The sequence below is a fragment of the Myxocyprinus asiaticus genome, chromosome 5 (assembly GCF_019703515.2).
Source record: "Myxocyprinus asiaticus isolate MX2 ecotype Aquarium Trade chromosome 5, UBuf_Myxa_2, whole genome shotgun sequence".
Lineage (NCBI taxonomy): Eukaryota > Metazoa > Chordata > Actinopteri > Cypriniformes > Catostomidae > Myxocyprinus > Myxocyprinus asiaticus.
In genome coordinates this window covers 44,540,936-44,558,346 of record NC_059348.1, presented here as the reverse complement: position 1 = coordinate 44,558,346, position 17,411 = coordinate 44,540,936, and the positions used below count along the sequence as shown (strand labels likewise).

General features: G+C 37.2%; 1 protein-coding gene across 2 annotated transcripts in view; it reads right to left on the bottom strand.

The window, feature by feature from the left end:
- The window catches only part of LOC127441535 (cytokine receptor-like factor 1), a 30,054-nt gene extending 13,865 nt beyond the window's left edge, over positions 1-16,189 (bottom strand). For both annotated transcript variants that reach the window (XM_051699076.1, XM_051699075.1), the window contains exons 1-6: positions 15,804-16,189; positions 11,895-12,173; positions 9,359-9,488; positions 8,482-8,651; positions 4,617-4,774; positions 1,691-1,859 (exon numbers count right to left, since the gene is read on the bottom strand). In XM_051699076.1, coding sequence (XP_051555036.1) covers positions 1,691-1,859; positions 4,617-4,774; positions 8,482-8,651; positions 9,359-9,488; positions 11,895-12,173; positions 15,804-16,038 — 1,141 coding nt within the window. In that variant the 5' untranslated portion in view covers positions 16,039-16,189. The remainder of the gene's footprint in view (positions 1-1,690; positions 1,860-4,616; positions 4,775-8,481; positions 8,652-9,358; positions 9,489-11,894; positions 12,174-15,803) is intronic.
- Between the last annotated feature and the right edge of the window lie 1,222 nt (positions 16,190-17,411).

Here is a 17,411-nt window from a genome sequence, read left to right as displayed (position 1 = left end):
CAGTCGCCTTCAACTTGCTCACTTTGGTTCTAAATACAATTATAATTGAATTATTTAATTATTTATTTTTAGACACAATTTACAATCATATTTGATCAAACTACACAATAATGACTCTAAGACTTTATAGATATTACAGTTTAATTTTCTGTTAATGCATGATTTTCTATAAAGCTGCTTTGAAACGATGTGCTGTGAAAAGCACTATACAAATAAAAATGACTTGACTTGACTTGTTCCTTACACAATGCTATCTTATGGCATCAAAACACTTTAACTATAGCGCAAGATTTGTAAGGCCATGCATTTTAACCAACCACACTTATTCAGGCTTGTAATTTTAAAAACGTCATCTTTTTGGGAGCACATTTAACTCACTTTTAGCACTTAGCAGTGGACATTTCACCTCTGCACTGCCACCAAATGTGTAGCGAACCAGATAATGTCATTTTTAGAAATGTGGCCATAGTCACGTTTTTTTTTTATTTATTTTTTTTAGCAGTGACATTTTGATGACAATTAAGCATTAACATAACCAAGTTCTCATTAATGTAGCACAGTAATGAAAATCATCCTGTTCAGACAATTTTTAAAATTAAATTTAGCATAAATTAAATTCATTTGACATTACAGTTGGGTTCTGACAGATAAAGCCTGGTTTATACTTGATGCAGCTACTTGTTTGAGTGGGTTCACACGCACAAAATGACGTCATCGCGACTGTCGTCTGGCCTCCGCAAAGCTTCATCTTGCATGGTCGTGCACATGCCAATTTTTTTTACTTTTCGTGCAGGGCGCGCACAGTGCTTCAATGCTAAGGGCCAGGGCAGATGTGCCTGTGCTTTTGGGGCTGTGTAAAATAATGTTAAAAGGATAATGTTTTCACTGTGAAATTACCTTTTGGATCTCTTCAGTTGTTTTTGTTCAGTGAGACAAGTAAGGCTATTTATCCACTACCTTTTGTACACGAAATAAAAAGATCTAAACAATACACTAAAGTTTGGTTTCATTAATATATAACTGAACAGCTCTTGAACATTTTTTAATATGTGTTTAAATGTAATGAAGTTCATAAAATTATTTTAAATGTAAAAATCATCATCTTTACTGGGTTCTAAAATATAAAACTAGTATCTTAACAGTAAAGTATCTTAAACAAGTTCTTGAGTTTACTCAATGACAAGACAGTGTAAATATCCTACTACTGGTTCTTCAGTGTTTTTGTTTTGTTGAGTTGCGAACATGAACTATTATTATAATACCTGGCTAGGTAAATGTAAAGTTCATCAAAGTACTTCTTCACTGCTGTTTCTTGCTTGATTAGCTGATATTTTCTCTGTACTGCCGTATATCGTTTGGAGAAGAGTGCAGCCGCAGTGCGTGTCAAGTATAAATGTCTTGGTCCGTCGACAGTTGCATGCACAGGACATGCTGTGGTGCCAGTCCAAAGTATAAAGTCTTCATTTTCTTTATGCAAAACATCATTTCATATTTTTTTCTTTTATTTTTGTGGTGAAACATAACCCAGACATTTCTTGAGATTTGTTAGAGTCACCCAAAATATTTTAATTCCTTTCAAAAAAAGTGAATGGTTTCAAAAACTTCAAACAGTTTCATAAAAATACTGTACATATGAAGTGAAATGCATGTGAAGCTGTTGACAGGAAACTGTCATTTTTATTACTCTTACCACTATGTGGTGTTGAGGCTGCATTCGGGTGACTCCAGTCACTCCATATGCCCGCTTTCCTGGAGCCAAGGATCCCCACTGGATTACAGCGCACCTGCACAAAATACACTGTGCCAGGCCTCAAACCTGCCAACCTACAGGAAGTCTGATTCCCGACATCATCCACCACCTGCAAAGACAGACACCCAAAACACATTAAATGTTACACATTAAAGACATACAGCACCCAGATACCACACACTTCACCCAATTGTGCTTGTTCAGTGTTCTCTATATGAAATAAAAGCCATGCACATTCAAATCTCTGAGCAAGCTCACACAAGCTCATCTACAAAGAGGAAGAACAAAAAAAATCCCCCTTCCTTTGTGCTGCTGAGGGATGTACCGATATATTTAAGACAAAGAGAAATACACACACACACACACACACACACACACACACACACACATGTTGGTGCAGCTATCATTATGAGGACTCTCCATAGACATAATGATTTTTATACTGTATAAACTATAGATTATATCCCCTAACCCTACCCCTACCCCTAAACCTAACCCTCACAAAAATTTCTGCATTTTTACATTTTTAATAAAACATCGTTTAGTATGTTTTTTAAGTGATTTAAATTATGGGGACACTAGAAATTTCCTCATAAACCACATTTATAGCATAATACCTTTGTAATTACCAGTTTGTAACCTAAAAAAAAGTCCTCGTAAACCACTTAAACCTACCCACACACACACACCAGGCCCAGGAGGTAAATGACAGGGACACACATACACACACACACAAGCAATTGGACTGCTTTTTTGGCTCTACTCTACACAGCAAGCACCTATACTACCCTGAGAGGAAATCTGTTATCTATTACTAATTACAGTTTGAGTAATTTGACAGGTGAAGACAACATCAACAATATGTAGACAGTGCCATGCCAGCCCCATTGACGCCTTCTCCACTAATATCCCATCTAAATGCTGCCTATTGAAGCAGAAGTAGGGTTGGGCGATGTTGCTAAAAATAAATAACATCTTGATTAGGGAAGTCCATTTAACACGCTAATTTAGTGCGAATAATGTTATGAAAAATAACACTTAATAAGGAACGAAACTGTAAAAAAGAATTTAATAAGGAATGTTCCTACTATCGGAGCAATTCAAGCTTGATGCACAAACTTGATGTTTTTGCAAATTTGTGGCAGTAGGGGGCAGTCTGCGCTCCAGCTGTGCACTGTGCAGGCAATGCACCTTGTCAAACCAACGAGCAGGCAAGACAGCCTTCTGCAGTATTTAAACGTTTCAAACTGTGGTAACTTGCCCCAGCATCCGAAAAACACAGCGCTTATGTCTAGAGACCCTGAAAACTAGTGAAATGTGACACACTCCAAAAGAGTCCATCTGATGCATGAGTGGATAGACCAACAATTAAAAATAGAAAAGATGGAATTAGGCCAATAATAGGGTTATATTAAAAGATATGGTAAAAAACAAACAATATTTTGACTTTTAAGCCACTTTTTGAATAATTATATGTATTCTATTTTGTATTTATAATAATTTTGATTATTATATACTTAATGATCTTTAACTTTCTCAGGAAATACTAATATATGTGATTAATTCGATGAATTGATCATGAAATTAATTTTATTTAAAAAATGATCGATTGACAGCCCTAATCTTGATATTTTTCAGCCTTTGACTTTATGAAATATATATATTTCGATATGTATGTATTTGCTCTGAAATGGCTTTTTCATCACTTCAACCAGACACTGGGTACCAATTAGATTCAAAATGTTTAGCTAAAACACAATAAAAAATCTTGTTAAAAATAAACAAGGCATGTTTTTTAACACTGCGTATTATTAAATGAACATGATGAAGAATTATATTTAATCGTTTCCATTTATATGCACCAATATAAAAACGCATAGTAATAAACGGTGATATTTATCAATATTTATTTTACTAAAAACAAATTAATATAAGAAAAATGCCCCTTTCATGAAAATGTTTGAGAGATAATGCACTTTTGAACATTTTTGAGTGTAATTATTTACAATCCCGGTACCCCTGAATCAGTCCCTTTCTGCACTCAATTTCCAGACTCACATTTCAAAAGCTACAAACACGGTTAATATGCATGGCTCCGAAATCTGAGGACCATCATTTCTATTGGAACGTGATGAGTGGCAGAATGTTAACATCATCGGGTTGCTGTGTAACAGGCATGCTGGGTAATTATTTCCCTTTGTACAGAATATGTTAGCAATCTGTGGGTCTACAAGGACAGAATGGATTGGGTGATAATAAAGCTCTCTAAATGTGCTTTAAAAACAACTTATCATCTGATATTGATGTGCTATTCATGGTCAGTGTCATATTTTGACTTTGTTAACTAGGTAGGACTGTGCAACTGACAGCACAGTGATAGGTAAGAAAAAAATTATGTAACCCAACTCTGCCTAGCTTCAGAAGAAAAACCTGCCAATTGATTGGATCCATATGAGGGAAATAAGGACAGCAAAAGCCTAAGTTTATTTGAAATCCTAAAGTTTAGCCGGACTCTTCCGTGGCCAGAGGACTGGAAACCATGTGCTGTTCTGTTACAGCTGGCAATGACATATCAGGCAAGTAATACAAACACTCCAAATTCTACTGAAACATGGCTGTTATCATTTGAACCACTCTAATTAATCATTGTGCCACTAGCTTCTCTGGAAATGCTTTAAAATCAAGCAACAAACTCTCATCCATATGTAGTTTACATTATGAATGGAAGTGGGTGTGGTAGTAGACTATGGTAATGAGTATAATGAGTAGGTGGGTGTGGTTGTTGGTTGTGGTAATATGGATAATGGGAATATGAAAGTGAATGTGAATGAGCCGATGGTGTGTACTCCTTAACTAAAAGCTGTACCTTCCAGTCACTGCTGTCCTCCAGTCTGTATCTGATCTGATATTTGGCCTGAAAGAGGAAGTCTTTGAGTGCAGGCGGTGTTCCCCATCGCACTGTAAGCTGGTCCTCCAGGTTGCCCACTCGACTCACTGTCACGTCAGTCGGTGGATCTGTCGTCACTGGGAGAGGGAAAGACAAAAGTAAGAGACTGTTTAGAAATAGAAACTCAATCTGTGAGTTTACTGTTGTGTTTGCAAGATGAGCACTGATATTCCGTGTCTCTTAACTTCTTTTTCTTCTCCACAAATGTATTATGAATGTAACATTACATTTTGAAAATCTCCCTTTTAACTTAAATAATTAGAATGTTCACCATTCAAAATCTAACAACCAGTGATGACATCATTGTAACATTTGCATAATGAATTGCAATTGTTCTTCTTTCTTGCGTTTATTTGCGTACTCAATTGTGAATGGTCTTTTCTTTCTTGCATCTATTAAACCATCTATAGGAACCTTTACACTGGAAAAACACGCGCTGAGTATAATAACAATGGCAAAGATTAGAGGAATGTTTCTGGGGTCAATACAACATAGGGCCCAATTTTAAGAGTGCTAGGGCTAAGCGCAGAGCTATGCCATAAGTCATAAGTGCAAAGTCAACGGGCATGGCCATGAAGTTTTGGTAGTTTTGTGCAAGAAGTCTAGACGCAAGTGGGTTTGGCGAAATTGCGTGCACAATGTGCTAATGGGTTCGGTCAAATGCAATTCAATTCAGAGATTCTTCTCCAGTTATTGCAGCGTCTGCATCCTGTTATAAATTCCATTCCCGGGGGGCCTGGGTAGCTCAGTGGTAAAAGACGCTGGCTACCACCCCTGGAGTTCGCTAGTTCGAATCCCAGGGCGTGCTGAGTGACTCCAGCCAGGTCTCCTAAGCAACCAAATTGACCCGGTTGCTAGGGAGGGTAGAGTCACATGGGGTAACCTCCTCGTGGTCGCTATAATGGGGTTCGTTCTCGGTAGGGCACGTGGTGAGTTGAGCGTGAAGCCTCCACACGTGCTATGTCTCCGTGGCAATGCGCTCAACAAGCCACGTGATAAGATGCGCGGGTTGGCCACCCGGATTGAGGTGAATCACTACGCGACCACGAGGACTTAAAAGTGCATTGGGAATTGGGCGTTCCAAATTGGGTGAAAAAGGGGAACCCCCCCCCAAAAAAAAACAATTCCCTCAAGCACCAGCGATATAAACAAAAACAGTACATTCATATGAAGTTGGTAGTGTAAATGGACTGTATGCAATGAATTAGAATAATTGAAATATGGACACGCTTCTCTTATATGCTAAGAAAATTTTATTCTCATTAGGATTTGGATGTATGCTCTGTTAAATTGTAGGGGATGTAAGTATTATTCATAATTTTCATCTACTGACACACAAACCATCTACAAACCATCTACTGACACACAAACCATGGCTAGTAATAACAGTGATTGTATCAGCATGCATTTCACTTCTAATGGTCGACTTTGATTTTGAACAATTAAATTAATTTATTGAAACATAAAAAAATTAAACCAAAAACTCCAAACTGCAAATACAGGAACTGAGTTTGAACTTTGCGCTGAAAACAGAAGTGTTTCTGAGACATCTTAGCGCAATGACCTATTTCATACGAAAATAGCAAATTGCTCTTTGCGGCACTTCATTTACATACAATATACCCACAGTTTACGCGCATACACCCACAGTTAGCGCAAACACACACCCACGCCCACTTGCACATTGCACTGGCACGAAAATTGCACTTATAATTAGCGCTTGCACAAAAATAGAATAAGACGTAGTGCAGCGCTTTGCGCACTCACGCAAATAGAGCCCTTAAGCTTAATTGACAGTATCTGTGGCAAAATTTAAATCCCCCCCCCCCCCCGCCCCCAAAATAATTTAAACTTGTCAATTGCTTGTTAAAACAAAAAAAGAGCAAAAACAGTGGTTACAGTAAGGTACATACAATGTAAGTGCATGGGCCAGTCCATAAATGTTAAAATACACATTGTTTCAATATAGTTGTAAGACCTAAACATTCAGGTATAGTCACAGACAGAATCTGCAGGGTGACTTCTGACAAATACTCTCCACAATGCCACTCAAATAAATGTCTGGATTATGCATAATAACAGGAACGTTGATCACAGCAGAGGATTTTGATGTCCGACAGTGAACAAACGACGCTTGATGGCTGCAGCAGTGGTGCATTAAAGGACTAAACGTAAAGAATTAAAGAGACAAAACTTCTCAGACAGAAAACCTGTTAGTGTGGAACTCTGCAGAAACGTAACTTCATATATTTATCTATTAATGATTGTCACATAAAGATATACATGTATTTTTTTTATTAAATAAAAAAAAGCGATTTTTCATCAGGGAGACGAAATTGACTCAAGAATCGCGATTTGTAACAGAATCGATTTTTTCCCCAGCCCTAGTTAACATTAGTCAGCAACATTAGTTAACATGAACTAACAATGGGCAATATTTTTACAGCATTTATTAATCTTGGTTAATGTTAGTTTCAACATATACTAATACATTTTTACAAATCAAAAGTTGTTTTTGTTAACAATAGTTAATGCACTATGAACTAACATGAATTAACAAAGAACAACTGTATTTTTATTAACTAACATTAAAAAAGATAAATAAATGCTGTAAACAATATATTGTTCAGAGTTTGTTCATGATACCTAATGCATAAACTAATGTTAATGAATGGAACCTTATTGTAAAGTGTTACCCGTCTTGTTACTATACTTTTGTAACAGGGTATATTTTAATGTTTATAGACCGGCCCTATTGACCTCATTTAGCTTTTTAGTAATCGAGGAACAATTTTCTTTTGTGGTAATCAACATTACGCTACACATGCTGTCTATTGAGCTTAACTTGTATTGAACCCGTAACATTCCTTTAAGGCAACTCTGATGCATCTTTTCATTTACACAGGAAATGCAAATCTGGTTAAAATCTATGGATTCTCCCAATGTTTTATTTTATTCTGTTCTATTTTATTCTTTTCTAGCTCTGTATTGTTCTGCTTTGTCCATGGATTGTATTCAGATCACTACAGAATAACATCAGAAGCATACAAACCTAATTGTGGTTCGCTTGGATCTCCAAAGTGTTGTTTAATTAGCTGGTAACATAGATGAGCATTGTCTCTGTTGCTAAGGCGGTGGAGGTACTAGGTGTGGTGGCTGTGTCATAACTATGGCATGTTTCGAACAGCACCCACCTGCTTCTTCCTGCACTTTTCCATTCAATTGCCCAGCCTCCCCCTTCAGGTTGATTTACACACAGGATGTAAAAGTTTATAACCTGAGAAACTCACTTTCAAGGAAGAGGGGATTTAATGTACGTTCAGGCCTGAATTTAAACTGCTTTCAAATGTCTTGCCAAGACAAAATGCCCCCTGATTTAATTTATAGCAATGCTAATTTAATTTTTATTAACATGCTTGTCAATCTGAAGAGATTATATGCACGCTTGGCCTGCACTTAAAGATAAGATCTTAAGGATTCAACAAACTGTCTTCTGAGTCACATTAATAAACAGCAGCCTAAGGCAGGTCACGATACTGGGATTAGCGAAGTTTGCAAAAAAAAAACAAAAACGTTTTTTCAGGTATGTGTGAGTAGGTGGGCAGATATGGGGCAAAGGGATACCGATGACGTTGTGACGGACCGTTGCAATTCGTCACGCCTCCACACAGCTTTACTAGGAGTGGCGCTCTCAAGTTGCACGTGATCTTCTCATGTTGCATGACACTCATGAGGAGAACACCTGGGGCTTGCGCCTAAAAGGGGTCAAAGGTCACACACTCACCCACGTCTAGGATATCCAAGTTTATGACGTCAGACGTGGCGGTTCCGAGTTGGTTAGAGGCCTCCACCCATATTTCGTAGGGCGTGAAAAGGGCGAGGTCGCGGGGGATGTAGCACGTGTACGGATCTCCAACGTTGTAGTCTTCACACTCCTTTTCTCGGCCATACCACCTAGGTACGCAAACAGGACGGTTTATTTTCTAATGTTTAATGTTTTTAGTGTCGCTCAACTGGTAAAACATGGCACTAGAAAAGTCAGGGTCATGGGTTCAATTGCCAAAGAACATGCATACTGATAAAATGTGTACCCTGAATGGGATGTAATCACTTTGGATAAAAGCATGTGGCAAATGCGTGAATGTATATGTAATGTTTGCCAATGATTTTTAAATCTATAGCATGTTTCCTTCCAAAGGCTACTTTTCAAAAAGCAGGTGATTATCAGAGAAAGATCAATAATATAGCCTCAATTAGGGAACTTTTGGGAACTATTTCTACATTTTGGAATTGCTGCCTCTGGGATCTGCGTTTCTTTTGCTCACTGGTCATGATAATTATTTACTGCATTTTCTGAATAATATAAATAGTTGTATAAATATAAACATTTTAAAAATTACTAGAACATAAAAAACATAAAAACGTAACACTGCTGATCTAAATAACTGTATTTTGACGAGTAATTGTCTTTGACAAACTATGAGTTTGGCATCTGCCCATCAGGTTGGATTAGCACAGATAGTTTGGTCTGAGACATCCCTAAACATCCTCACGCTGTCCTCAAGTGAACAGGCATGTAAGAACCTGAAATATCCAAACAAGATAAGGCGTGAATTTGGGAAGAGGCATCAACATGAGTTTGATTGACCTGTGCCACTGACCTGAACTTATACTTGAGAGTGTATTTTGTCTTGATGAATGTTTCCCCCTGGCCGCCAGGGGCCCATTTACAGGTTAGGTCTTTGGTGTTCCTGGACCAGCAGGTAAGGTTCACAGGTTTCTGAGGAGGCACTAAAGCAAGACAATGAGCTTCCAATGTGCTGTCAAAATGTGTTATCTAATTAAAGGTACACTAAAAATACAATACAATACAATAAAACAATTTTAATTTGCAATTTGAATGAGACCAAATGGTTTAAGAAAAATACTTAGTTAAAAACCTAGATGTTTAGAGTGTAAATAGGTCTTGACTTAAAGGGATAATTTATCCAAAAATGAAAATTCTGTCGTCATCTTGTTCCAAACCTGTATGACTTAGGTAGAACGTTAGGAACATTCAGCCTCAGTCACCACTCACTTCCATTGTATGGAGAAAAGAGATGTGTGTCTTAAACATTTCTCCTCTCATGTAGCATGGTAGAAAGTGAAGTTATACAGGTGTGAAATGACATTTACAGAAATTTCATTTTTGGGTGAATAAACCGGTTAAATTCAACACGAAACAGCATTTACAACCCATTTTTCTTCAATAACTTGTACTTATGAGAGAAACAGGACAGTCAATGAAGAAAAATTGTATGTAATGTAAGGTTGGACTAGATTTTCTTTTAATTGATTGAAGCAAATTGATTGGATCATCAAAAAAAGTGGTTTCTATTCTGGTTGGAGTGTAGGGGTTGAAAATAGAGGGCTTGGTGATGCAATTGAAAGATGTTTCAGAGGCGGTGCAAGTTATCTTTTGAATATTGTGCACCGATGAATCATTCACAATAGGACCAGTAAAATGTATTAAGAAAGAAAACAGGGTCAATTTGGATTTCATGTTGACTTAAAATACTTTCAATAATGGACTAGTGTCTTAAGCTGTCATTGTCAGTTAAGTTCAGGAATGGGGCCAAGATTCCATTCAGCTGACAACAAAAGGCACTGAGTCTAAGTGTAAGAGTGTGATTATACGAACCAATCCTTACAGAGGACACCTCCGAGACACAGAGGACTCTGCTTAAATCAACACAACACTTCATGCACACACACAGTTGAACACACACACATTTCATAACTACATCTGAGTCCATTTCTGGCTTTCAGTCTTTTTTCCAAATGCCCACACTGCAAAAAAATATTTTCTCTTGTTTCATGAGAATTTTGAGCAAGATAATAAGACTTGTCTTCAGACTTGTTTATAACTTGAATTAAGTTTATTTATATTACCCCATTACCCAAGTCTTGTTTTTAGCATAAAAAAATGACTTAAATATTGATCTGTTTCTCACCCACACTTATCATATCGCTTCTGAAGACATGGATTAAAGCAATGGAGTCGTATGGATTACTTTTATGCTGCTTTTACTGTATATGCTTTTTGAGCATCAAAGTTTTGGACCCTGTTAACTTGCATTGAAAGGACCAACAGAGCTGAGATATTCTTCTAAAAATCTTTGTTTGTGTTCAGTAGAAGAGAGAAAATCATACATATCTGAGATGGCATGAGGGTGAGTAAATGATGAGAGAATTTTCATTTTTGGGTGAACTATTCCTTTATTCCTTTAAAACCCTGACTTGGTCTCACTCTCTCACTTTTTGCCTTTGCATGTGTTTGCGTTTGTACTTTTCCATACTGCCACCATTCAATGTAACTTGACAAATGCGGCACATTTTTTATTTTTTTTTGTCATACGTGTCAGCTGAGGGAATTGCTTATAATGGACCACACAGGTGCTAGAAGCATAACAGTGGAACAGACAGCAATCTTAAGAGGCTTGTACAACTCATGAGTTTATTGGTGGACAGGCAGAAAACATTAAATACTGCAACAATTGCAGCTCAGTGGTAGAGGGGGTCAATTCATAAAGACTGTACCCATATTCCCCAAGGCTTGCAGACTTAACCCCAAAAACATTTTTTTTTAAATTTATTTAAAAGATGTCATGTCTGCGCATCTAGTGTCACCAAATTGCAAAAATAATAGTTTTCAACGAGTTTTCCAAAACAATTCCCCATCTACCATTGGTCGAACAAATAGTTTGGGTAGTCCCGACTACAAACTCACACCATTGGTTGAGCCATGTTGAGCTGGCTGGGATTCTCAAACAAACAGAGCAATGTTTTGAAAGCACCAAAGAGCCAGTGTTTGAATTACCAACTTATAGTTTCCTCTGTATATTTTATGCAAGCCAGGAAATAAGAAGGTATTTTAAAAGGATGATTCACCCAAAAATGAACTATTATTTCAACATCAAAAAATTAGACACTTCATATTTAAATTCTGTACCAACTGTGGCTCAGTAGCAGGGGGTCAAATCATAAAGTCTGTCAAATTCTTTTGGCCCATATTCCCCAAGGCTCTAGGCTTACAGACTTACTCACAAAACCCATTTCATTTAATTTAAGTTGGACTGCAAGTACAGTCAATTAAACATACTCAGTAGTTGTAGAGCAGCCTAAAATAAATATGAACAATATGGTAGACAGACTCACTGCCAACATAGATGCAAGAGCCAGCCAGCACATGACCCCCGCTGTTATGGCACACAAGGTTGTCTCCAGAGCGTTGGCGGGATCCGGAGAGCCGAGGCAGGGTAACACTGAGCACAGTGGGGCTCAAGACGCTGTAGGTACTGCTTGGAAGACGCTTCCCGTTCAGCGTCCAGTAGAGTGAGCCTGCATGCACTCCATGTTCTGGATTCACTGAGCATGTAGCTGTCAGGCTGGAGCCAATAAGAAGGGCAGGGTCTTGAGGATAGATGATAGCCACCTCTAAATAAGGGTGAGATACAGCAGGTTAGAGCTGGAGAGAGAAGCTAGCTTGTCTGGTTAAAGGTGAGCACTCTATACATGACATTTACGAGGGATATCTTGGCTTATCTCTGGTAGACTGGCCTCATGAATTGCACATCAAAAAAGTTCATGTTGACAGCCTTAATCAGAGCAATGTGGGAATGCGAGGTTATCACAAAAAAGGAAAGGAGAATTCATATTTGTGAAGTACTTATTTGCTGTCAGTGGATGAAAGATACAGCGGAGTCCAAAAGTCGGAGACCACTAGTGAAAATCCTTCTCTTTTGCAGAGAAGGATTTTTGAGTGTAACCTGAATGGATTTGTTTTTTCATAATTTCTTACACTGTAAAAACTGTTACCAGAAAATTTGCTTCATGTGGTAACATCGAAATTAACTGGTTTGATTCTAGTAAAAAGAATAAAAAATAAAAAATAAAAAATAAATCAATTTCACATCACTGAATCAAATTGAATACATTAGATTACACCACCAAAACTAATTTTAAAATTAGAAATTGCTCCTTAAGGTAACAATGGCAGGTAACCACTTTTTATAGTGTAGTGCCATACCAGATGTGTATGACTTTCTTTCTTCTGCAGAACACAAACAAATATTTTTTTTTAAGAATATCTCAGCTCTGTAGGTCCATATTATGCAATTGAATGGTGACCAAAACTTTGAAGCTCCAAAAAGCACATGAAAGCAGAATAAGAGTAATCCATACATCTCCAGTGGTTTAATCAATGTAAGCAATGCTGCTTTTTGGAGCTCCAAAATTTTGGACACCATTCACTTGAATTGTATGGACCTACAGAGCTGAGATATTCTTCTTAAAATCTTTTTTTGTGTTCTGCAGAAGAAAGAAAGTCATACACATTTGTGATCACATGAGGATGAGTATGTGATGAGAGAATTTTCATTTTAAGGTGAACTATTTCTTTAAGAAATCATGCACATGTGTTATCCCAGCATGATTTGAGAATGTTCCAAAGAGCATCTTGTGTTCTTCTATTAAAGCAAGGCAATCTTGACATTTTGTACAAGAGTTAACTTAGTCAATGTCAAAAATTCAAGTATTTGATTAGTGACTGAGAAATAGTGCCAAATCTAATATTTCTCTTATATGTCAAATCAATTCTTTGCTGTCAAAATCCGGAAACTTTGTTTGTTCCAGATTTAAATCAGATTTTGATTATCATTATATTAAAAGTGATCTAAGACTTTTGCAAACCATTGTATTGTATTTATATTTCCCTAGATTTCCCAAGCCTAAATTGTCCTTTGTTTTAGTTTCTAAAGTTTGGCTTCTATCATCCCGGCTAAAAGATCCCAGACAAGCAGCTTAATAAGACTTAAAACAATTAGGCTATAATTTTTAAAACCCTTTTGGAGCTCATTATCACCCTTGTACAGTAAATGTGGCAGTGTGGAGTTCATCAGAAATTGTTTCAATTCAGTGCAGTTGGGTAATGGGAGTGAAGAGGGAACTGCTGTGTGATTACAAGTAATTACATCAAGATGGATAGATCGACTAACCTTAAACGAGATTACATCTCTACTGATGGTAGAGTTAAATCTCCCCATAACAGAGACAGATAAATGGATCCTTTCACCTAACAACTCTTAAGAAAAAAAATATCCCGCTGGGCCCTTGTATTACACATTTAAAGGAATAATTCACCCAAAAATTTGAATTCTCTCATGATTTACTCACCCTCATGCCATCCAAGATGTGTCTGACTTTATTTCTTCTGCTGAAGACAAACAAAGATTTTTAGAAGAATATCTCAGCTCTGTAGGCCCATACAATGCAAGTCAACAGGGTCCAAAACTTTGAATATCCAAAAAGCATATAAAGCAGCATAAAAGTAATCTGTATGACTCCAGTGGTTTAATCCATGTCTCCAGAAGCAATATGATAGGTGTGGGTGAGAAACAGATCAATACTTATGTCCTTTTTTACTATAAATTCTCCTCCCTGCCCAGTAGGGGGCGGTATGCACAAAGAATGTGAATCACCAAAGACAGAAGAAGAATACTTAGGAGAGAGGAGCGCTTAGGAGGGCTGTTTGAAAGCAGAGATTTATAGAAAAAAGGACTTAAATATTGATCTGTTTCTTACCCATATCTATCATATCACTTCTGAAGACATGGATTAAACCATTGGAGTCATATGGATTATTTTAATGCTGCTTTTATATGATTCTGAGCTTCAAAGATTATGGACCCTGTTGACTTGCATTGTATGGACCTAGAGAGCTGAGATATTCTTCTAAAAATCTTTGTTTGTGTTCAGCACAAGAAAGAAAATCATATGCAGCTGACGCATGAGGGTGAGTAAATGATGAGAGAATATTCATTTTTGGGTGAACTAATCCTTTAAGGATCTAAAGTTGATGGGGTGGGGGATCAGACTTCTCACCCAAAACAAATTTGTACTTCAAGCAGTTCACTGACAGTGGCAATTACAGGTATTTATCCTAGGTGTCTGAATAGGAAATGAGCTATAAATTATTTGTTTTCAGAAGGTCTCATGAGGTAAGCCTATAGTCCTGTGGTCACTGATGCAACTCCAAAGGAAACTTGGTACAGCTCGTTATATCCTGGCTGCATATCTTACCACTGAGAGTGAAAAGCCTGACCTCCCTTCGGACATTTCTGCCAATGTTGTCATACCGCAAAGATGTTTTAAAAGGTTACTTCTGTCTACACATTTTTTCTGTCACTCTGTTTGTATTACACTGAGGCCCAGCATAGGTCATTTTTTTTTTTTTTTTTTTTACTGTATAACAAGAGGAGAGGGCCGTGTAGTCTAAGATCATGCTTAATCCTCTGCGTGGCACTGAAGGTGTGAATGAGGCAATACTTAATTAGATATAATTAGTCTTAATTTCCCCCTCCACTCAACACCTGCATATGTCACGTAAGGGGAATGGTTAAAATGCTTGCAATGTAAATGTATTTCACAATTGCTATTAATAATTGTTCCCTTTGTTATTTGCACACCAAGTATGCTCTTTGATCCTGTTACACTGTTCTCTGTAGTTAATTAAAGGGAAATTAGACTTTCACTAACAGCTCTATTTCACCAACCCCCAAAACATCATGTTAGATTAGTGACTGTTCATTTGAGGTGAACTTTTCCTCCACTCACAGGTGTATTACAAAAACAAGCTGAAGAACATGATGTCAGGGTTTTGTTGTGGCTGAACCCATGTGTTAAATAAATTATGGTCAAGACCTGTTGAGATTTTAACCCCTAACAGACTTTTTCAACAGTGCAATTTCTTGCACCAATACAGAGGTCATCAGCTGTCCAGTTTGTAACCAGGCAATTCACAACAGGACCAATATATAGACTATAATGTAAATAAAACATTCAGGGCTGCAAAACTTGGTCCATACGGCCAATTTAATGGGAAATTTCACTTGGATGATTTTTTAATAATTATATGTAACGTTCTTTCTCAAAATATTAGAGCTTGTGATAGAAAATGTCACGTTTACTATTATAGATGAATTGTTGGATGCGTCAAATTCCGACACAAATCCCATTCCATGAAGAGACACGAGAACACGTTACTGAAAAATACTGTATTATACTCACGGGTGGAATGCGACAGCACGCCGGTTGCACAAAGGAGTAAAAACAATAGCCAGATCATCTTACAAGATACGTTCGGTTTGTTTGTTTCAAAACAAAAGTGTTGGTCTATGTAGAGGTATTTTATCCACGCATGCAAGTTGAACGTAACCACTCCGAGTGCCTCTCCAGTGCGCTCCCGAATACTTGAACCCAGAGCCTGTGAGTCTCGCGCTGGATGACACGGAAGACTAAACATTAAAGACTATCCACCAATGTTCTGTTAATGCGATGTTGCATTCGTCCTCTTCGTGTACATTTGGCATCGTTTACCGTGGTGAGCCTCTTTTACTGCTAGGAAACATCCAAGTTTATACTATGGAAGCTCCTCCCATGTCTTCCCACACAGTTTCAAGTCATTTTGCCTCTCTTTCGTTTTACTCCTTCCTTCCCTCTGTCTGTCTGTGCCCTCCTCTCTTGTCTCTTGTGGGCTACTCGTGTCTTTCTCCGCAATGTCCGCATGAATGGAGCCCCAGCTGCAACCTACATGTGGGCTACCTGTGGGTCGGATCACTTTTTGGAAAGTCTCTCATCCACAAGACCTTATTTTATTTATTGCCAATAGATACAATAATCAGGGAATACCCATAGTCTTTTAAAAGTTATGTAATAACATTCTATGACACATTCCATCAGCATTTTAGCTGAAAAAAAAAAAAAAGCTTTTACTCAGAAATGTAGCTACATAGCTATTTATAACATTTTTAGCATTACTTAATTATCCTTAAATAAGTAAACTTAGAGAGTTGCATAAAGTAAATGAATAATCGTGAGTTCCTTGAACTTCATTCTTACAAATCCATAAAATTAAGATTTTAAGTAACTCAAACAATCAAGCACAGAACAGTTGTGGGAAACACACACAAGTCCTTGTGCCTGAATAATTTAAGCATATTTGTTTGGTCAAAAGGAACTTATGTGGGCATTTGATGAGTTGTTATTAAGAATTCATTGAGATTTGAGCTATTTTTAGTATTACTGATGTTGCTGTACTGTAAATAGCTGTTTCGTGTAGTCTCATTAGGGTGATTAATGTTCCATAAGTGGTCAACTTGGATCCTGTTTGATGAAGTCTGTTATTTTTTTTTTTCTTTTGAGCCTAGTATATAGAAACAATTAAATAAATGTTAATTTCGAAAACAACTTGCTAGTAGTTGCTAAATCTTATTCGTGTAAGTTGAATGCACTGACACATTTGTGTACTGTATGTCTAACAAAGGTTTTCTAGTTGTGGTGACATAAAATGACCATAAGATGAATTTATTTAAAAAGTGTCATGCACAAATGCTACATATACTGTACTGTATGCTTTAAGTAAATCCAACTTATCATTTCTGGAAGGGGCAACAATTTAACTCACATTTTGCACCTTTTGTATCAGACCATGTTTTTCTGAAAGATAGTTGAAAACAATATTTGTTTGATAGGGGAGACCGGAGTCAGTTGTAACAGTTTTGGGGTAAATCTCAGGAAACAAATAAGCAACACCACCTATTTTTGTCACAAAAGAGGTATATTTTTCTGTTAAATACTCATACCAACCAAATAATTTTACTATGTAAATATTTGAAG